General features: G+C 39.7%; 1 protein-coding gene across 1 annotated transcript in view; it reads left to right on the forward strand.

Moving 5' to 3' along the window:
* Positions 1-22421, forward strand: part of PLPP4 (phospholipid phosphatase 4) — a 42701-nt gene that overhangs the window by 14552 nt on the left and 5728 nt on the right. Inside the window, exons 4-6 of the mRNA XM_030453693.1 lie at positions 2643-2733; positions 5210-5273; positions 6725-6849. Coding sequence (XP_030309553.1) covers positions 2643-2733; positions 5210-5273; positions 6725-6849 — 280 coding nt within the window. The remainder of the gene's footprint in view (positions 1-2642; positions 2734-5209; positions 5274-6724; positions 6850-22421) is intronic.

Here is a 22421-nt window from a genome sequence, read left to right on the forward strand (position 1 = left end):
TGTTTTAGCTTGGTGCCAAAAGCACTCTAAACATCCTCTGCTCTCACCATTCTCCTGGCTCTCCCCAGCACATCTCAGGTTGATGCAGACTGGCTCTTTGACCTCAGTGGTTTGTCTGGTTATCAAAAGTCATTTTATACCCTTCACAGTCTTAATAATTTACAGATGTAACCATGGTTGCAGTAAGATAGGCAGCTGCTATCAGCTCCTGGATGATTTTATATGCTCAGAGATTGGAACTCAAGCAAAACGTTGGGAATACTCCATGGCCAGACAAAACTGACCATGGGAAAATCCTGAATCTTATTCTCTGTGTCAGTAAATATTCCTTGGCTTGGAAAGTCTGAGGTACTCTCAGAATGCACAGAAGTATGTGGGAGTCCCTATATCTCTGGCTTGCCAGGATGAATAATATATGAGAGAGTGTTTTTTGTGGGTTTTTTTCTCTGTGTGTGTTTGTTTTACAAAAACAAGACAATGTTGGAATATTCCATTGCTGGAAAATTAAATGTTGCAGAGATGCCTTTGAAAAGAGTATTGTTCATTAGGTTGTTGCCAAATCTGTAAAGAGTATGAGCCAGACAGAATCTTTTTTGCACAATAAAAAGGAGTTTTTAGCAAGCCAAACTTGGGTTTTATGTTCATTTTGCTGGAGAATGGAAAAATACCTTCCAGCTAATGTGTAAGGTACAGCAATGTACTGTAAACATGAATAGTTCTTCACCTCTCCCAGAAATCCATATGCTTGAGAAATATGAGGAAACTGCAGCTTTACTTGATTTCTGAAGATTGATTGTCAAGTGGCTGGAACAAGCTGCCACTTGAATTCTGTTCTTTATTGATATTATTCTATTGCTCCTGCTTGTCCAGAAGATTTCTAACTCCATCAAACCATCACTATAAGCCTGTCAAGCCTGGCTATATTTCTATATGTTTTCCAACAACAACAAAAAAAATGCAGTTAATCCCTTCTTTTCTGGTGGCAACAATCCTTACTTTTTTTAAAACCAAACTAATAATTTTCAGTTTTGCTTTAGCCATGTTTTTTTTTTTTAATATTTCCCTCCTTATCTGAAAGCAGAAATTAAACTATTGGTGAGGACAGAGATGAGCAAAGCTTTCTGGAGCAATAAGATGGCACTGGTACCTCAACTTGAATCTCTCACATGAGGTAGATGGAAATTTTAAGTTGAAAATGTGCAACTTTTTGCATAAAATCTGGTGCCTGCCTTTCTAAATGTAAAAAAGGGCAGCAGGCTCCAGACTGTGTTTTAATCTGCATGGCTCATTAAGTTAGAAAATATTTTGCAGATGCAGATGAGGGGAGATCTGGTGCAAGAAGCATTACCAAAATAACAAATATTTTCATGTTGTTTCCTATTCAATACTTGTAAAAGTATGGAATGAGATTGGGATTAATTTATATTATAAAAAGGAGAGAGTCACACATCTTTCTTTATAGTAAATCTGTCTCTTTTTTCAGTGGGGCTGTTTAAGAAGTAAGTCACTGTTCAGTCTCAGTAAAGATAACATAATCTTACTTAAGCCCTGGTGCTCCTTGTGCCACATACAGCTTAAATTTTGCCTTTTTAAAAAAAAAAAAAACACAAAAAAACCCAAACCAGCCATTTACACTTTTCTCAAGAAAATTAATGCTTTTGAAAGATCTTTGTTTTTGAACAAATGTGACTGTGGAGGGGTTTGTAGCTTGGTTAACTCTAGACTGGAACCAAGAAGCATCAAAGAACAACTTTGCCTACAACATGCCTTTCAATTGAAAGAGATGTGGGATGATGGATGGACAAGTTGGGAAGAAAATCATAATTTTCAGGGAGTTTATAATTAGTAGCTTAAATAGTCTGGGAGGGCAGCCTGCAGTATCCAGACTCTGGGTGAAGGAGGATGCTTTGGGGTGAACTGGCACCGTTACTGTGAATCCTCCTCCACAGCCCAAATTGCTCAGGATAATGGGGATGCTGTTCTTGGGAATCAAGTGAGTGCCCTGCTGTTGCAGATACCTTCTCAGGATCCTTGTAGGAGCAATCCTGTCCTACAAATACTGCTAATAAAATGGTTCTACTTAACCAGTGAGTATACTTGTAGATATTCAGGTGTTCTGCTGGGTTTGAACAAAATCGAGTGGTTGGCTCCACATCCAAATGAAATGAAAAGTATCATAAAGATGTGATCTTCCCAATGCATTCAAGAAGGAGGGTGTAAAAGAAATCAAAAAGCAAAATAAAGAGCATTTTAAAAAGTCAAGAAGTTGGTGCTGGAGTTTGTTATGTTGAATAGGGTCTGATTGAGAGCAGAGCCTGGATGGGCTGTCTTCTAGGGTAGATCTGTCTGGATCAATGTATGAATTGTGGGGATTTTATTTATAGACTGCTGCTTTTTCATTTTTTTTTCATTTGGGAAGCTGGCATTTTAATTGCAGCTCCAGGCAATTCCAAATCAATTATAACCCTCAGTTATGTTACAACTTGAATGCATTTGTTGCCCTGTAGTGGCAAAGACAAATCTTTCCCCTTTGCTTCAGGTCAGGAGTTTGATAAAGATCAGTTTAAATGGAACTAATTATAAATCAGCTGAACTGAAAAGGAATTGATGTGCTCACAGATGATATTTGTTATCTCTTACAGGCAATCTCCTTCCTTACACCACTTGCAGTCATTTTTGTGGTGAAAATAATCCGGCGAACAGACAAGACAGAAATTAAAGAGGCTTTCCTAGGTAATGTGTGTCATACTCCAAGGTGGAAAATGTGTGATGGCTCTCAGAGATTGATTCCAATTGCATTCTAAGCCTCAAAGAAAATAAGTCTCATTTAGAGTCCATTACAGTGGGTTTCAGTGCAGTTATAGTCGCAAGGCATCTCACAAACCCCTTTGGTTTTATGTCTTTTTCTCCATGTGCAAATGCTGCTCACAGCCTGGTTAGGAAGGGCCAGGATTCAATCAGCCAAGACAAGATCATCTCAGAGACTGTTCAGATGTCTATTTTTCTGTCACAGCCAATGTTATTTCTCTCTTTTTCATACTTGCAGCTATTCTAAATGAAAGGTTTGACTGGAAAGTCCTGAGAGACTCAGCTGCTCAGTGGAGGAAATTACTCCTCTCCTTGTTTTCTCTGACTTTCTCCTGGAACTGACTGTTCCTCATTGCAAAATCCGTGCTCATGGCTCAGCTTTCCTAATCACAAGCTGATGTTTCATCTTAACCTGCCAGTGGAGTTAGATGTGCACTTAGTCCTGGGCTCTGAACTGCCCTGGCTGGGTTATAGATGAGCTCTAATTCCAGCTGTAGGCAGCAGCTTCAAACAGAGGAGCAGGTAGGGATGGAAAGCCTTAAAATGTTTCAGCTAATTCTTTCTGCACCTGTATTTTGAAATATTTTAGTGGTAGATGCCCAGATCCTCTTTAAGTAGGTCTTGCCAGACAACAATCTTTTTGTTGGCAGTATGTTTGAAATCTGCCTAATTCTGAAATTCTCTCTTACTGGCTAATTTACACTTGAATTTATTGGCCCTTAGATCATAAGGTCAAACTGATAATCTTGCCTTATCTAAGTCAAGATGGAAATGGCACTATGTATCTGCCTTTGAAAAGTTTTTAGCCAAGGCAGGGTTCCAATATCTTGTTCTTTCTTCAGTTTTTCTAGCATGAGTGTGAAAAGATTGTAGTTTTGCTTTGGCTGCTGCCAGTCCTGTTTATGAAGTCTTGAAATGTCTTATAGTGATATCTGCTGACAAGTCCATTCAGTAGAAATGACTCTGATTCATAAAATGCATAGAGTCCCAGTTCTGAGTTTCTCTATCTCGTTTAAGATTGGAAAGTGGGAGTGCTGGTCATATGGATTTAACTGGGGAAAATTTCAGTTCCCCATTCATTCCCTAGAAATAATTGAGAGGAAAAAGAGAGCATGGAATTGAGTGGTCACTGTGAACACAGGTGTTGAAAGTGAAGATTTTTTTCTACAATGTGGGCATCTCTGTGACTGACTTGTTCCTTTATTTTTGCTGGCAGCTATAGCTATAGTCTGAGAAAACCCTTGGTTTTGCTATGATGGAAAACCTCCATTCTTTTTAGAACTTAAAGAAAAATAGATCCTATAACACACATTTTTATGATCTATAATATCCTCAGGCAAAGATTTTATGGAGACAGGATGAGTGCTGCTGAAATGCAGCATCTGGGGCAGCAATCCAATGAGAAAATAACTCCTGTAGCTGTCACCATCAGAAGTTTTATTGCTGTAACTGTTCTGCTGGAAATCAGAGATTTGCCTGATAACTTTTTTTTCCAACAGGAAATAAAACTCAGTGGCTCTCGTGTTGTAATGGGGAGGCATGGTGTGGGCTGCAATATTAAATCAGTTTTAATCTAGAAGGAGTGTGTGTACTGGATCCAAGTGCCACTGAAATCAAGGCAGAGATCTCCACAGGCTTTAGATGAGTTTTTTTGGGAAGTCTGGGGACTCAGCATGCAAGAAAAAAACAGAAAAAGATGATTCAGTGATACATGTTTATTATTCCACTTTTATTAAGATAATTGGTTGGTCCTGGCAGCAGATGTGAGGGGGAGATGTTTGGATTTTTGGACAAAGCACCACGTGTTTTTGAAAGAAAAGTCAAGAAATAATCCAATTCTAGTTTTAGGAAAAGGCTTTTCTTTAGACTGAAAATGGACTTTTAAAGCATATTTTTAAGTAAATATTTATATACATATTTATATATACATATACACATATTTATATGCATATACACAGATTTATATACATATACACATATATAAACACACATAGATGGAGATATATGTTGCATACAGGTCTATAGAGGAATTCTGCTTGACCTACAGAGAGAAGGATTTTCATCCAGTAAACTGAAAAAAAAAAAGCTAAACAAAATACATGAATCTCTGATAATTGCTTCCTTCTGATGATTTATGCCTGTGCAAATGGTATAGTGGGGAAACTGGCTTTGCATAAGGAAATCAGATTTCTCAAGTGTAAAAGCAGAACAAAGCCAGTCCTGTTATTATGATACTCTGGGGTCTGTCCTTGAAATGGATAAGAAGAAATAGAGTAGGCTGCAAAAATCATTCAATTGCCAGTCCAGTAAAACTTTTCAATCTGTAAATTAAGTTCTGTAATGCTGCAAATGATAGCTGGGTATTGAGGTTGTTATGATGTTTGTTTGTTCTGTTTTGTAGCTGTTTCCTTGGCTCTGGCTCTGAATGGTGTCTGCACAAACACTATTAAATTAATAGTGGGGAGGTAAGTTGTGTTGTGGAATAAATGGTGGCCTTAATTGCTAAGATAAGTGAAATGTAAATGAAGAAAAATTGACAAATACAATACAGCTTAATGAAAAGCTGACTGCTCCTCCAAAGCACATGGAATCAGAAGAGTGAAGCTGTCCCTGCCCTGGTGCAGGTGTTTGTACAGTTTTATGATGTGAGATCCAGCTGTGGCAGGGATCTGTTGGTTTGTTGTTTGCTTGAGATGTTGGAGAATCCAGGCAAATGAGGAATCTGAAGGGAAAGCTGCGAGATGGAATAAGGTCACAAAATTGGCAACCTGGAAGGGAAGAGTCAGAGCATGAAGTTTAGATGCCAGTGGCACGAGGCTGATGAGATAGGAATCAATTTTGTGAGTCTCTGTATCCCACTGCCTACTTTTTGGTTGAAGCATCTTGCTGAATGTGGTATTTTAGGTAACACCAAGATCCATGGCAGAACAAACCTTGGAGCCAAGTATTAAGAGGACTCCTAGGTGGGCTATTATTTAAGGAAGCAAACATTTGATTTGAGGTCTCAGCAAAGTGCTATCAAACAGAACTCTCTGGAAAATATCTTAATTTTTTTCAAAATCTTTTTTGGCTATAATTTCTTTTTTACTGATTTCTGCTGAAAAACATCTGTGTTTGAGTTGAATTCATACACTAAGGAGTCCAGTGCTGTGTTTGCTGTTCACCTGTCTTGCAGCACTGGGGAAGCAGGGTTTGTATCTGGTTTCTCATGGTCCCTGCCTGCTCCTGATGCATTGACAGTGATGGTCCTTGGCACTTTTATTTTAAGAGTGCTTGTGAAATGTAATTAAGGATCTTTGCACCATCTCCTTCAGGCAGACATGAGCTCATTTTGCCTGCACCCCAAGCCACCTTATTGCTCTCTTAGCTTGTCTGTGAATCTCTGGTCATTTGCCTTGCTTCTCCACATGGTTTATTAGCTCAGGATCACTAGGTGACACCAATCTAACCTCTGTGCTTTCATTCAGCCCAGAGCTGGGTCAAAAGAAGCTCAGAGGTTTGTTCAGTGCAGTTACAGACACAGCACCAAGGCTGGCATTAGAATTCGGTGGTTGCTTTGGTGCCAACCTTGTAGCCAAAGTTTTAGCCCTGTTCTCAGCTGTTGATAAGACACTTGTGGAGCTTTATGGGCTTGCTGTGCTGGTTTGGTTTGTCTGGAAGTGCTGTGCAAGATTGATTGCTCCAGGTAACCCCATGTGTTCATTTCCAGAGCCAGCACTGGAGGCTTCCCCGGGAGACTGCGGGTAAAAATGTGACCTTGGGTTGGTTATTCAGGGAAAACAAAGCATTTCTATTCCAGTGTTAAGGCAGGAAGCAATGAACTCTGTATGTAATAAGCAGAAAATGTACTAATCACTTTGAGGTTTATCTGTTACTACAGCTTTTATATTTTTAATATCCATGGTGTTTTTTGTAGACCGCGTCCCGATTTCTTTTACCGCTGCTTTCCAGATGGAGTGATGAACTCTGAAATGCACTGCACAGGTGATCCAGATCTGGTGTCTGAAGGCAGGAAAAGCTTTCCAAGTATCCACTCTTCCTGTAAGTTCATTTAAATATAGTGCTTTTCATTGTTTTTTTTTGTTTGTTTGTTTGTTTGTTTGTTTTTTTCTTTTATCCTATCTGTGTTTTGGAATTGCTCTTTCTTTTTGTTAGCTCAGAAACCTGATTTTTGCTGGGGGGTCCTGCACTTCTTAACTACTGCCAGAATTTCCTTCTGGAAATAAAGATGTGAGCCTGGGACCCTTCCTTATCTTGGCAACCACCTGACTTCCCAAAAAGCCCTAGCAGGACTATCAGTAGAGTGAAGCACTGTTTGGGTTTAAAGCAAGCAGTGGAGTTTTGAGAGGGTGTCTGCTCCCTAATGGAGATATTTGTCTATAAAGTAAATATTTATTTTGTTACCTATTTCCTTGCAGTATGAAACATGACAAAGCATTTTTTGACCTGCATTGTTTTGAGAAGATATGCTTAACATCCTTCAAGTACTAGATCTGTAAAACTAAGGTTCAAGTCACAGCTGCTTTTATCATGAAGGGGAGATTTTGTGCATGGAATTGGTAGAAAAGGACCCACAGAGGTCATGTTCCAAAACTTGGATGCTGTTCCTAATAAACAAAGTGAGGTCTATGAGGTCCCTATAGCTGTAATATGGCAATAGTAGGATGATCCTTTAATTCCCTGTTACTCTGTTAACAGCATCCACTGCTGGCTGTGGCTAAAGTGGGATCCTTGTCTATGTGGGTCTTTTTTTGGAGGGTTTCTTACACTTCCATACTCACATGGATGCTGCCACTGGACTTTGGGCTTTATTTGGGCACAGGCAAGAGTAAATTATAGCTCTGATCCTAGCTCAAGTTAGAATGCCCTGACTTTTCCATGACAGCACAGAGTGATGTGTAATGTGGGAACAGCTGTGTCAATGGTACCTTATTTACAGGAACAGGTGGGCAGAAAACGAGGCAAATTTGGCACAGTTTGGGATTTCTGTGGTTTCTCATCTGTTGCTAAGAGAGCTCAGTCACTTGTCACACCATGTGGCACTGAGGTGACCCTTAGTCTAGGCTTGATGGCTTGATCAGTTGTTCCTGCTTCTTGTGCTGTGAACTGACAGATGTTCAGGTGGTTTTAGGAAAACTCATATCTTATTTAATTAGATATATTAACTCAGGTGTTTGCAAAGGTTCCTCTCTCTGTCTTGACTTCTAGAGTGTTTAATGCCAAGTGTCTAATAAAACTTCATATGATTACTGTGAACTTTGGGGGCAGTTTTGGCAAGTATTGGCTGCTGCCTTGTGCTGTTCTGTTTCTCAAAACTACCAATTGAATAACAGTCATTCAAAGCTCTGGACTTTGTTTTTCTGATTTTTTTTTTTTTTAAATTTTATTTTTTTTTTAAATAATTACTTCAGATTGCCTAAGTGTGCAGAACTGTACATTGCAAACAAGTTGGGTGATGACATGAATGAAATTCTGATCTATTTTTTCTCCCTTTCTCTTGTTTGTGTCTCAGAAGGAGATAAGGGAGCAGTAGATGTCTGTGGATATGTTGGCAGCTTTATGGTCTGAAACAATAAACCAACTTAGCTGTCTCAAATTTTGTTTATAAGCTTTGATTACACTGGAGAGACAACAGCAGAATATATTTTATGCTCTCTGGAACAAATGGTATTTTTATTGTTATTTGTAGTCTGTCTTCAGTTCTGCTTGTCACACTTCATTGCAATCCTCTTGTTTAATTATTTTGTCAATGAATAACAACAAAGTCTTAAAATAAGTGCATATACACACTCATGTACTAGAATTTACAGATTATGCCTCAGCAAGGGTTACAGTTGACCACTTTCTTTTCCTCAAATGCAACAGGGCTGCAAAATGGGACTTGCAGAAGGCACCCAGTGTGGTTCTGGTTTTGCACAGACTGAAAAACAATGCATGTGGAGGATGCTCTGCTTAGCTCTGGCACAGATAATAATTCTATTACCAAGACTGCAAAGTGATCTGTCCAGGTTTTCCTTCTCATTGGGGTTGGTTTTGAAAGCACTGAGTTACGTTGCTGCAGCTCACAAAGAAACCTCACTTAAAGCAGAATGATGGCCCAGTGTATTTAGATAAAAATTATGAGAGCAGCTTTCTCCATCCCTGACTAATGTAAGATCAGTGTGTGGCTGAGCTGTCTGTAACTTCCCACTACAGAGCCTCTTATTATGTGATTGAAATGAAAAGCTGTGTATGCAGGAATTTGTATCTGTTGGTAAGTGTATTCCAGAGTGAGGCAATTCTGCAGCTATGTGAAGTACTTAGCTGCATGAAGCCTGATGTGATAGTATCCAAGTCTCTGACAAGACTCTGTGTTTTGAAGCTTTGAAATCAATACCCATTTTAGCCTCAAAAAGAGACCATTTTAATTTGATAATCTTGCAGTGCTAACCTCTGCTCTTTCTGTGTCATCTTCTCTCAGTTGAGGCATTCATGAAGCAGCACCCAGAATAGCTGATTTTTTTTTTTTTTTTTGGAATTTCATGGCTGTGGAAATGTAAGTGGGGAGGATCAGAGCTGGCTATAGATTCTCTTAGAATATTTACAAGTAGCCCACTTCAGCTTGGTATTTTCTCCTTCCCTTGAACACATGAAGAAAATAAATCAAAAGTTAAAGCTGGCAGGCAGCTCACAGAGGTCAGAAGCTTCAATGAAGAGTCAGCTTCATCTTCAGAGCAGTTTTTCTTGGAGCATTCCTTTAGACAGGCTGTTGCTCAAAGACTGTTATACCAGGATTGAAAACCTTACCCTGGTGAGATGAAGCCTTAAACAAGAAAGTCTTTGGTTCTGGGAGTGTTTTTCTCTACAGATGAAGTGCTGGGATGTGTAACAAGAGTGACAGCACTGACAACTCCCAGGTGGTCTGACCTGACCTTCCAAAAATCAATAAAAATGTCAACCAACCTGTCTTCCACTTGGAGAATCAACTTGTGCCCTGAAGGAGGATATTCTATCCTTATTAGAGCACAAATTATTTTCTTGGCTTAAATTATCATGGTTTTCACCCCCCTGTGCCAAGGAGTGCATGTAACAGGAGTAAGAACAATGTTTGGAGCATGAAATGTTTTGTAAAGGCAAAGAGGGACTTGCAGGGAGCAGCAAACTGTAGTTTCACATCAACTGACTGAAAGACAAACTTGATAAAAATTGAAATCTGTTGAATAACCCAGTGGCTGCATTGATAGACTCAAAACCTCAGGTTGGGTTGGATTGATTCATGGGAATAAAAGCAATAAAGAGAATAACATTTTCTAGTAGAAAAAAGTTGTGCTAGCAATAGGAGACACAAAATACTTAAGTGACTTTAGTTCTGTAGCTGCAATTTAGTTTCTTTCATTAGTTGGAAAAGTTGAGTTTTGGCTGAATTGTGCCATTGATTTTTTTTATATTCTTTTTTAATAGAAATCTTTGATTCCAGAGGTTCTTTTTTTGCAAGGAAAAATCAAGGTTTGAAGAAATTTGTGATAACAGCTCAATTTGTTTTCTACAGCTGCCAGAATGAATCTTAACTTAGTGCTTTACAAGAACTCTTTATTTCTTGTGTGTAGTTTGTGGGGTTTTTTGGTTTTTTTTCCTTCTTTGTATACTCTTGGTTGAAAGAGAGTTGGTGTGATTCCTATTTAATACAGCTAAAGAAATGGGGAATTTCATCAGATATCTGAAATGAAGCATGTAAGCCAAGTATTTGGTTGTAGGGAAACTAAGTTATTTTTATGGTATATGTTTTTAATTTTAATTAAGGAAGAAGTTTAGAAACATGTTTGAGAGAATAATGGCCTTTTAGAAGTGAAGAAGATTATTTTCTCTGCCTTTCTAGCTATAGCATGCTCTTAACCTCTCAGTCTTAATAGGCAAGATGGCAAATTATATCTAAACACTCAACTTTTATGCACTGACCCATTATAAAGAATTCTTGGTTTGTTCCTTTCATTTTATATTTTCAGTAACTCACAATTTTTGAACAAGACCCAAGTAATAAAATGTCATCTTAACTGATAGTAACAATGGCTAAATGTGCAAGATTTTAACCCACTGTTACACGATGAAGAAGGATTTTTGTTTCATTATCCAAGATGAGTCTTTGCAGGTATGAACTCATTGCAGATTGAGGTCAATGCCCATTTCCAACACAGGCCATAATCTTGCTCTGATCAAAATCAGTGTCAGAACTGAAGGATTCTAATCTATTAATAGGCATCATCACTACAAAGTAATAGTTGGCAAACACAGTTAATGGGAGGAGTGACCAAGGAATTAATATCTTAATACTTACTGTGCACTTTAAGAATACATTGCCAGTGGAGCATGTTACACATTTGAGATTCTCCTTCTATTAAAAGCAGGATATTCCTCTCATGAGTGCTGGGTGTGAGGTTGTCTGTGCTGCTTTTTTAGAAGGGGCAATGTCTCCAAGAAAGAAAGTACAAACAGCAACAGGAAAAAGGTAATGGGTTACTCACTTCTTCTGGCATAATAAAGGAGATTTACATCTTCAGACTAGTCCTGAATAGTGATTTCCTGCTTTAAGGAACCAGATTCCTTTATGACTGATAGAAATAGTTGTTCAAATTTAAGCATATATAGGAAAAGTTCTGTAGATGTCCCCCAGTCCTATTTGGGAATAAGGAGAAAGGGATCCCAGATGATCTTTTCCACCACATTCCCATTTCTTTCTTTGTGAGCAAGGTCAGCTCCTACATCCTCCAGGTATTAGGAATATCCATACCTTTCCCTCCAGCATTCACATATTCTCCAAAATTCGGGTTCTGTGTTAGAGTTTTGGGATTGGTCTTTAGTAAAGCTCCTAAAGAGCAGAATGAAAGGGCCTGTGCTAGATATCTAATATAATTTGGGTTTGATTATTTTCACTGTGTGCAGGTGGCAGTAGGGAAAATGACCATGTGCATCTCTGCTGATGCCTTACAGAGCATCCCATACAGCAGCACACACAGAGCCTCAGAGGCAGAACTCAGGAGACAGTTCCCTTATCCAGAATAAAGAAAATGAATGCTGAAGGCCCTTTTTATAGAAAAAAATCAACAGTTAATTTCTACAAGCTATCAATGTGAGGATAAACTGACTCTAAACTGACTCAGGTGTGAGTTTATGGAGCAGCTATAATGTAGTTACTGGCATAACCAAAGGGGCTATTTACTCACTTATTTTCTCTATGAAAAGATACAGCCATGCAGTTATTCATCTTTGTCAATACTTACACAAATCTGTCTGAGCATGTACTACATCTTCAAGGGAAGGACATGTCCTTATTTTCCCTCTGTCTCTGCAAACAGCAGTTTCTCTTCCGAGCTGTGTAAAAGCTCTTGTTTCATCCCCAGCACCTGATCTTTTTCATTAAAACAACTAAAAGAACTGAAGTGTGGTTTATCTCTCTAGCAACATTCAATAGACTTTCCTGAAGATGACAGTAAATAAGTTATTAAGCAATACCAAGGGCTGCATGGAAAAATCAGAAGTTGTACCAGATGAGGCTGTTGCTTTCTTCATCTCTGGACTGCTTTGCTGTTTTGCAGTCACTGTAACTTGTGATTCATGTAGGATACCAAGGAGGTGTGTGGTTGCTTTTTATTTGATTTGCTTTTCCTGATCTAGAGACCAGATCATGCAGGGAACTCAAGAACAGAGTGAGACTTCAGAGGAAAGTAAGTGGGAACATGGAATCATCTTGAATTAATGGGGATGAACTGGATGCATGACTCTGAGCCAACATCATTCTTTCTCAAGTGCTGGAGAGCCAAAGTTAAAGAAGTGAACTGGAAGTATGAGTAAATTGCTGTTTCTTGGTTATTATGGCTGCTAAATTTGCTGTCATCTGAGTAGAGAAGATGCTGAATTACCTTTCAGTCTAAATCTCTTTTTTTTTTTTTTTTCTCGTCCACCTTTAAATCCTCAGGTGAAATTAGGAACATAAGGTAAAGGTGTATCCTTGATGTCACAGCCTGAGACTTGGTGGTGATATTGTAGACCTGAGCTGTATGTAAAGCTAAGACCACTGTTCTCCTGGCTGATCTTTTCAGTTAAAAGGACTTTGAGTTATACTAGAGATCTAAAGATCAATTTTAATCTGTGACCTGCAGTGACAGCTCTTCTCTAGAGCAACACAGGTCAGAAAGCTCTAATTTGAAAATGGATTCATATCATCTCAGCTCAGACAGAGGAGTCTGGCACATGGATTTCTGACCATCTTTAAGACAGAAGTCTCAGTATAAAGCTGGCAAATAGTGAGATTCTTTGCAATTGCCATTGCAGCATAGCACTGACATCACTCTCTGAAATCCATTTGCTGTGGTTTTGAGTGGCATTTCTGAGTAAGAACAAATCAAATGTAGAGAAGTTGCTAGAACATGTATTGTTAGCTCTTCCTTAGTAATATATCCCTCCCTGGGGAGTTTTCTTTAAAGTAGGTAAGCTCAACAGTGGGCTTGGAAAAGAAGTTCAGCTGCTGCCCTGTGTATGAGAAGCAGGTAAGGAGCCCAAGTGACCCCAGTACATTCATTGTGTTTACTGCCTAAACATTTTATTTTTTTCTCTCTTCTATCTTCAATTTCAGGTCAAACTCTGGTCTCATGAAGGATATTCCTTCATCCTCCTCTGAAAAGAGGAAAACAGAGACTTATAGGTCTGGTCAAAATCTTGTTTTCTTAGAAGTAGAAGCTGATATTTCTGTGTGAATTTGGCCTCTGGGCCATCAGCTGTGAATCATTAGGTCAAGTTCAATCAGGAATGACTTCTAGAAGCAGTCTTTGCTCTTATCCTTTATATTTTCTGTCTCTGTAGAGACTAAGGCTTTATGTGGCATCATTTGCAGTCTGATCAGGTCTCTGGCACTGAATACAGTGTTGTGACAGTCCCCTCTTGTAGCTCTGTCTCACATCATGGTGTGAGTTTCATGCCCATGATGAGAATAAATCAGAATGGGGATGGGAACATTCTGCCTGAACTAGAGCTACTTAAAGGTGAACCCAACCCTTCTGTTTCCATGAGAATTTTGCTCTGTCCACAGAGGGACCACTTTCATGAGTGGGGGTGTGTGTTTCCCACTCCCCAAGAGGCAGTTGTCATCAGTCTTCAGTGGTACAGGTTGACTCAAACCCCTTTTGAGCAGCAAGAGTGGTAAAGCTGACTCACAGAAGTACATGTTCTTGTGTTACAAATAGCTCTGCATCCATCCAGAGTTTTTTCAATAAAAACAAGAGTATCAGCTACAAGTCTGCTGTAAGCAAAAGAAAAATAAATCAATAAAAACCATGAAATTGAATCAGAAAGTTGAAATACGAGGCAGCTTTTGTCAGAGGTGGCTGAGTGATGTATGAAATTGCAGAAACCTCTCATGAAAACATGAATTAAGATCTCCTGAGAACAAGGAGATATTAAAAGTCTTGTGAAATAACAGCTATGAGATAAATGCAGGAAATCACAAGTATTGTTTATCCTAGAAAGAGAAAAGCCCACAGCATCTGTAGAAAGCCTCCTTTGGATTTTGCTATTAGTCAGTTCTGCATGGAAAGCACCAACTCTTGTGTTAAGTAGATAATTTCCCCCCTTCCTTCTGCAGAGGACTGAGCAGACAGTGAAATCATTGCTTTAACTCACAAGACCTACAGGAAAAACTTTATGCAATATGCTTTTCATACTAATACTGCTTTGTTGTAATCCACTGATTTCTCTAGTGATTTGCTCTTCAGACTTTTAATTTTTGCTTGTTTCAATCTGCACGAAGACAATGGTTTTAGAAGTCTCTCTGGGGTTCCTTCATTCCCTTTAAACTAGCAGAAACTTTTTGAAAATAATCTTGCTGGAAGTTTCTGATCAGGTTGGAAGGCAATGGATGAAATTGCCAATGGCTAACAGCACAGGAGATCTTTTTAAAAGAATGATCTTGGAGGGAATTAATCAGAATGGTAGAGCAGATATTTGTTTTTTTTGTCATGGAATTTCCAAACTTACTTGAGACTAAATGTGATTTGAACTAGACAGAGGTGCTTAGTAGTGCAAGAATTTCTCTGTCCTATGATTAGGATAGAGATTATCCTAAAGATTATCCTTTTTATTCTTCATTGTATTAGCCTGTCTTTGTTCATCTCTTCTCCCTACTATCCAGTGATAGGATGCACAGGAATGGTTTAAAATCTCAAACCTTGTCAGTGTTTAAGAGGTATTTGGTCAATGACCTTAATAATTTGCTGACTTTTGGATAGCCCTGAAGTCATCTGGCAGCTGGACTAGATGAACATTGTAGATCCCTTCCAACTAAAATATCCTCCCCACTCTCTTGTCTCTCTCTTCCTTCACTACTTCCTTGAACACAGGGAGTTTGTGTGGGTGCACACAGCCAAATCCTCTTTAGAAAAATTGAATTATTAAGTTGCTGTGAATAACAAAGAAGTCTAAAGGCAAGGGTTAAAAGACTTTTATGTTATCAAGCAAGAAACTAGTATATAACTTTCTGGTATTGTTTAGTATGGCAAGGAAGCTGAAGTCTGAATCAAAAAGAAAGCATTGCTATATCCAGAGGATGCTTCTTCCAGTAGGGTAGGAGTTTAATATAGAATCAGAATTTTCAGGCTTCAAAGGGACCTTTAAGATCACCCAGTTCCACCCTCCTGCCATGGGCAGGGACACCTCCCACCAGATTAGGTTGCTCAGAGCCCTTCCTGGGCTTCAAAACTCCCAGGGATGGATGGGGCTTCCACCACCTCTCTGGGCAAGGCTCTCACCACCCTCATGGTGAAGAATTTTCTTAACATTCAATCTAAATCTCCTCTCCTCTAGTTGAAATCCATTTCCCCATGTCCCATCACTAAATGACATCCTAAAAAGTCCCTCCCCAGCTTTCTTGTAGGCAGGAGCAGAGTTTGGATGTGCCTCCTCATGGGTCTGGCCTTGGGTCTGTTACCAAAATATATTAAATTGCATACCTTGGGAACAGCTGATTCTCTACCAACTATAATCTTGATAACTGCTTCATGATCCCATTCCTCCCAGCTAAACTCTGCTTATTTGGGCAAAAAGAGTTCTTAAAATTATTGCTAAATTAGTTTTCTGTCTGCTCCCTGGTTCTGGGGGAAGGAAAGAGAAACCTCATGAGTTTTTCCTTCTCTAAAGCAGTTATAAAGTCTCTGACAGTCAGACCAGGAATCTCCTTGGTGTGAGATTTCATCTTAGAGAAGGAGTAGTTCTGAAAAGAAATAGCACCTTTGCTGTTGACTGCCTGATGGATCAATATTTTATTTTCTTTTTACCTCCACAATTAACTGTTCCATTCAGTGCTGTTTGCCACTTAGAGCATTGCTCTTGCATTAACCCTGAGGAGCTGCCTTCTCTGATGATATCAAAGCTGATTATGCAGTCCCTGCTTGCAGAAACACCAAATAAATGAAAATAGTATTTGTGGTGCCTTGCTGTATCACTTAAAAGGAAAAAGGAGACTGGAAAATATGTCTCTAGAGTGAAAGGGCAGCTAGCTCCTCTTCCCCTTTTTCACTAAATAATTGAAAACTAGTGACTTGTACAAATGAAAATATTTTCATGTTTTAAAAGCCATTAATTTGTTTGAAAAATTAAAATGATTTATGTGCCTTTGTGGGGAAAAAAAAACCCTGAGTTGTAATACAGTTGTTTGCTATCCTGGGATAATTTATATAAAATATTACTGCAGTACATGTAATTATAGTTGGGCATCTAAATTGGAACTGTTAATTATCTTCAGCTAGCAATTTCATGGAGGATAATCATATTTCCTTGAGTTGAAAGTGAACATTTTAAGTAACAGATGAGCTACAAGCCACAGGTTTGTGGCAGTAATTGCTGCTCTTCCCCTGTTTTCAAGATAAATCTCTTAATTAACAGCTGTATGGCAGTGTCTCTCTGAAATATTTCATCCTCTTAAAGAATTGAGGGAAATACAGAAGGGATTTCTTAGATATGCAAGGAAAAAAAAAAACCAAAAAACCTCCAGTGGGGCTTATTGACTTCTTAATTCAAACTGTAAGAATACTCAGGAATGGTTGTGTTTAAAACCTTTACCACTTCTCTGACATATTTACCTCTCAGTACACAATAACAGAGGCTGTTTGAGTTTATGGTGAGAAGAACTTCTTAAAGTTTGTTTTTTTCCTCTAATAAGAAGTCAAATCCTGCTTGTCTGTTTGAGGTTCAGATGATGTCTATGTCTCAAGCCAGAAACTAGAGGTGTAGTATCAGGACTTTATTTTATCCAGAGAAGCACATGTGATCTGGCCAATAAAAAAAAAAAGTCAACATTTGGTCTTCTTTCAGTGTTTTTCATTCTGAGGACAGTCAGACACTGGAATGGTCTCCCAGGGGAAGTTGTGGATTCCCCGACTTTGGGAAGTTTTAAGTCTCAGCTTGATGGGGTGCTGGGACATCTCATAAACAAAACTACTAGAAAGGTTGGACCAGATGCTCCTTGAGGTCTCTTCCAACCTGACATTGTCTGATTCTGGGATTCCTGCTGCCTGGCAGAGAATGCATTAGCCAGGAACTCCTCTGAAGCAGCCCCATCTGGGTATGTTCAAGGACCAGTTGCATCCTGGTGTCATTCTGTCCTGGCTTTACATCTGCTACAAATTAGTTGGACCTAATTTCATGCCTTGCAGAGAAAGATGTTTCTTGTCAGCTGCAGTTGTATGATCAGGGCTGAGCTCACAGAACAGTTTCTTGGAGCTTACATGAATGCTCAGCTTGCTTTGATGAGTGCATGAGTGCTGAATTCTTATCCTCAAAGTAATCTCCCAATTTTAGCCCTTCTATCTTTACTGGGTTCTCAGGATAAAGGGGAATTTTTTTTAGGTTTCTGTCAACAGAAATGGCAAAGCAGGCTAGGGAACAAGTTCACTTTGAAGACTTTTTGTAAATGAACAAATCAGAACTTAATTCTCACTGAGATCTACCCTGAGATCACTTGAGATATTTCGGGTAGAATGAGGTATCTTGAAAGCTGCATGGGTATAAAATATGTCAGAAAACCCAAAAAAATATTCCCAAGAAATCACTGTGGCATTCCTGCCAAAGCAAGCTAATAACTAGTATTCCAGTTACTTTCTTTTCAGATAAAATAGGTCTATCATGTCCCTGTCTCTGATATCTACTTCTTGTTTCCTGGTGCCCTGCAAACATTTGTATTTTAGGATGCATTTTTCATGTTGCTTCTCCTGACTTGTCTTTGTGAAAATAAGTTAATAAAGCCAAGCCAAAGGGAAGGTGATTGACTGTCCCACTTGGAAAAAAGAAATAATACTTTGCCTGTGATAACAGGCTCAAAATGTTCTCTGGGAATTGTGCTTCTATAAAATCCTCTTTGAATTGTATTTCAGCATTAAAATTTATGTAGCCACTTGGTATCATCCTTTTTCCTTCAGGAAAGATAAATATTTCAGTCTTTGAACAGTGGGAAACTGAAAACACTCACCAGTAGCCCAAGCTAAAATGACAGTAGGCTGCTGGGTAATTCCAGTGATGAATAGTATGTGTTTGCATTTGGAAAATAGCCAGTAATCACTACAAGTGTAAAGCATTACAGCCAAAGAAATGGAGCATTTTCTCTGATTCTTACACAGGCCATTTGAATGGTTGTTTTGCAGCTTCATAATTTGCTGCCACTTAAAGAAGTTGAGGATTTTTTTTTCTTCAAGTCAGAATCTGCTTTGTGTGAAGAAGCCATGTACTGCTTCTAGCCTAGCAAAGCACCATTAAAACTGGAGAAGCTGAAGATCCCCTTGGGATAATGTAATTTCAAAAATAACAGCCCCAAAAGCAATTACATTTTTAATGAGTAATTGATTTGGGGGGTTTCAGAGCAGATTCTTCTTCGCTGTTTCTCACTTTGTGCATTTCAACCTGGTAATCAGTTTGGACCATGTAGATAGGTTTTTTAATTCACTCAAATCCCCTTATCTGGAAAAAATTAGATGTCAGGATGGGGTCTGCAGTGTCTCCAGATGCAATCACCCTCTGTATTTCTTCTGTGCACTTTTTTTTTGCTTGTTTTAATAATAAAACAGTGAAAAAAAGGGAGAGGCAGTATAATGTAGTTTTATTTACTCCAGTAATGATAATACCAGGGAGAAAGATATTTTGGATGTGTTTCAAGAACCATTAATAGTACAGTTTTAAAATGTGCCTTCCAATAGCAGTTCCAGATACCCCCCCTACACAACACAAGGTGAAAAGCACTCCCTTAAGCTGGTACATCCTAAACCATTAGGATCTGAAGCTGAAACAGCATTTTGTTGTCTTTACAGAGAAGTCTACAGCTATCCAGATAGTTCTAAAAACCTATGCAATTGAGTTTGTTTTGATTCTTCTATTTTCAACCCTCTCTTGATTGGTCATATATGAGATCTGCAAGATTTGGACCTGGTACCTTTCCAGAGTGCCATTATCTCCATCAAAGTTTTCCGTGGTGGCAAGGTTCTGCACCATTTGATCCCATTACAGGATCATAGAACCACAGAGTGGTTTGGGTTGGAAAGAGACCTTAAAGCTCATTCAGTTCCAACCCCTCTGCCTGGGCAGGGACACCTCCCACCAACCCAGGTTGCTCCAAGCCCCATCCAACCTGGTCTGAGACACTGCTAGGGATGGGGCAGCCACAGGTTCTTTGGGCAACCTGTGCCAGGGGCTCAGCACCCTCGAATAAAGAATTTCTTCCTAATGTCCAGCCTAAATCTCCCCTCTTCAAGTCTGAAACCATTTCCCCTTGTCCTCTCCCTACACCCCTGTGTCCAAAGCCCTCCCCCAGCTTTTTTTAAGGACCCTTCAGATATTGGAAGGTTGCTCTAAGGTCACCTGGGAGTCTCCTCTTCTCCAGGCTGAACAACCCAAATCCCTCAGCCTGGCTTCCCAGGGAGGTGCTCAGCCCTCTGAGGATTTCAGTGGCTCTGCTCTGGACACCTTCCAGGAGCTCTGTGTCCTTCTTTATATTGGAGACTCCAGAACTGGACACAGAGCTCCAGGGGGAGTCTCACAGGAGCAGAGGTGGAGAATCTCATCCCTCCCCCGTCTGTTCTGCTGATGCAGCCCAGGACCTGGTTGGTTTTCTGAGCTGCAAGCACACACTGATGGCTCATGTGGAGCTTCTGGTCCACCACCACCTTCAAGTCCTTCTCATCAGGGCTGTTCACACTCCTTTTTTCTTCCCAACCTTTATTGGTGCATGGAATTGCTTTGACCCAGGTGCAGAGCCTTGCACTTGGCCTTGTGGAGCTCCATACAGTTTGCACGAGTCCCTAGCATGGTGACTTCACCACACAGCTTGGTGTCACCAGCAAACGTGCTGGGGGTGCATTTGATTCCCTTTTCATTCCAAAAATTCCTTTTCTCTATTAATTTCTTAAGAAACTTCAGTTGCCTTATTTCATTAAAGGACACTTTGATGGTAATTTCCAGAAGGCAGAGGGAGAACAATGAAAGCAGCACAAACTTTGAGCTAGGGCTCTCCAGGAGCCAGGGTTCATCCTGCACTGAGCAAATAAATCCCTCCCTCCCTGCATTTGCCTCCTTTGTCTTCTCTTTTCAGGTGCTATGCTTTGTGGGGCAGTGTCCTCTCTCTGTTTGCATCGTGCAGAGAATAAAGGTAACCTTGTGGCTTCAGTGCAAATACTGCATTTTCTGTCTCTCAGTACATTCGGAAAATCTCCAGTGTTTTATCCAGCCCTGACAGAACACATGCCTTGTCTCTGGAGAGCTTTCCCTCTGTTCAGCAACTTCTAGTGTCAGGATTTTGATGTGAGGAAGCCACACTGATTCTTTATCTCATTTATTTATATTGTCTGTTTGATTTGTTCCTTTCTCCTTTTATTAACACTTAAAATCAACTAAATATTTGTGTCTGGAATTCACATCACCATCTATCTTGAGTTACCAGGATTTTAAACTAAATCAGACTGATTTTCTTATTTTTATTAGTGTCAATGTCTCCCAAGAAGGATGGTTGGTATTTTATATTGCTCTGACCCTCTTTATATAAACAGAGTATTGATTTCTTATGGCTTGGGATTAAAACAACTTAGAAGGAGTATTTTTTTTCAAGAGGAGCATTTCTTTGGTGATTCTTTGGATTCTATCACCTCATGCAGAATGATCATTTTCATCACAGCATTAAGCAGCCTGTAACAGGTTGTGTGATGTGTGTGCTTGCATTTTCTCTGGGATACAGTCAAGTATTGACTTCAGCTGATATAAAAAAAAAAAGGTGCTGAAATATATTCTACTCACTGACAAATTTCTTTGGTGTAAGTATCACCTAGAGGCCCAGAACTCTTGCAGGATGAATTGGTTTTCTTAATGTTATTGCCTGACATCATCTTTAAAATACAGCCACAGAGCAAAGATTCCTACCTGGAGTACACAGCAACTGAACATATAGTTACCTTTATAATGGGTATTCCCACATCCCAGACCTTCTAACTGCTAAATCCATGTTCTTTGCTGCTAACTGCACCTGCTGGAACTATGGGGTCAAGCAGCTCTTTTTGGATGTGCACACTCCCAGGTGAGGCAAGTCAATTTTACAATTCTGCACTGTGGAGCTGCTTTACTGAATATTAGTTTCATAGCCACGAGCTAGTGCATCATTTCTTATTTTTCCATCTCACTTTAGGCATAAGTTGCCCTGGAGAAGTGTTTATGAGTCTCTTTTCTTCCTGACCTTTCGTTGAGAAAAACACATCAACAATCTAAGGCAAAATCTGCTTTTTGTGTCTAGTGGCAGTATAGATCCTGCTGAATTCCCATGTTCATTCATGAGCACATCCTTAGGGAAATGTGGCAGCTCCTGCAAAAAGATGAGTTCTGGGGAAAATATATATTTTTTTTTTAAATACTAGGAGGTTTGCTCTAAAGCTCATTTTGCTAAATCTGCTTCTGCAATGGCATCCTGGCCTGTATCAAAAACAGCGTCACCAGCAGGTCCAGGGAGGTGATTCTTCCCCTGTACTCAGCACTGGTTAGGCCACACCTCGAGTCCTGTGTCCAGTTCTGGGCCCCTCAGTTTAAGAAGGATGTAGAGGTCCTGGAACAGGTCCAAAGGAGGGCAACCAGGCTGGTGAAGGGACTCGAGCACAGGCCCTATGAGGAGAGGCTGAGAGAGCTGGGACTGTTCAGCCTGAAGAAGAGGAGGCTCAGGGGAGACCTCATTGCTGTCTACAACTCCCTGAAAGGAGGCTGTAGCGAGGTGGGAACTGGACTCTTTTCACAGACGATCTTCAACAAGACAAGAGGGCACAGTCTTAAGTTGTGCCAGGGGAGGTTTAGGTTAGATATTAGAAAGAATTTCTTCACGGAGAGGGTGATTAGGCTATGGAATGGACTGCCCGGTGAGGTGGTAGATTCTCCGTCCCTGGAGACATTTAAAAAAAGACTGGATGTGGCACTCAGTGCCATGGTCTAGCAACTGCTCCGGTGGGTCAAGGGTTGGACTAGATGATCTCTGAGGTCCCTTCCAACCCGGCTAATTCTATGATTCTATGATTCACACATTTGAATTGCCTGGCACAGGTTACTAATGCTGAATCTAAGTCTGGGGGAGCTGAACA

The sequence above is a fragment of the Calypte anna genome, chromosome 6 (genome assembly GCF_003957555.1).
Source record: "Calypte anna isolate BGI_N300 chromosome 6, bCalAnn1_v1.p, whole genome shotgun sequence".
In the NCBI taxonomy this organism is placed as follows: Eukaryota; Metazoa; Chordata; class Aves; order Apodiformes; family Trochilidae; genus Calypte; species Calypte anna.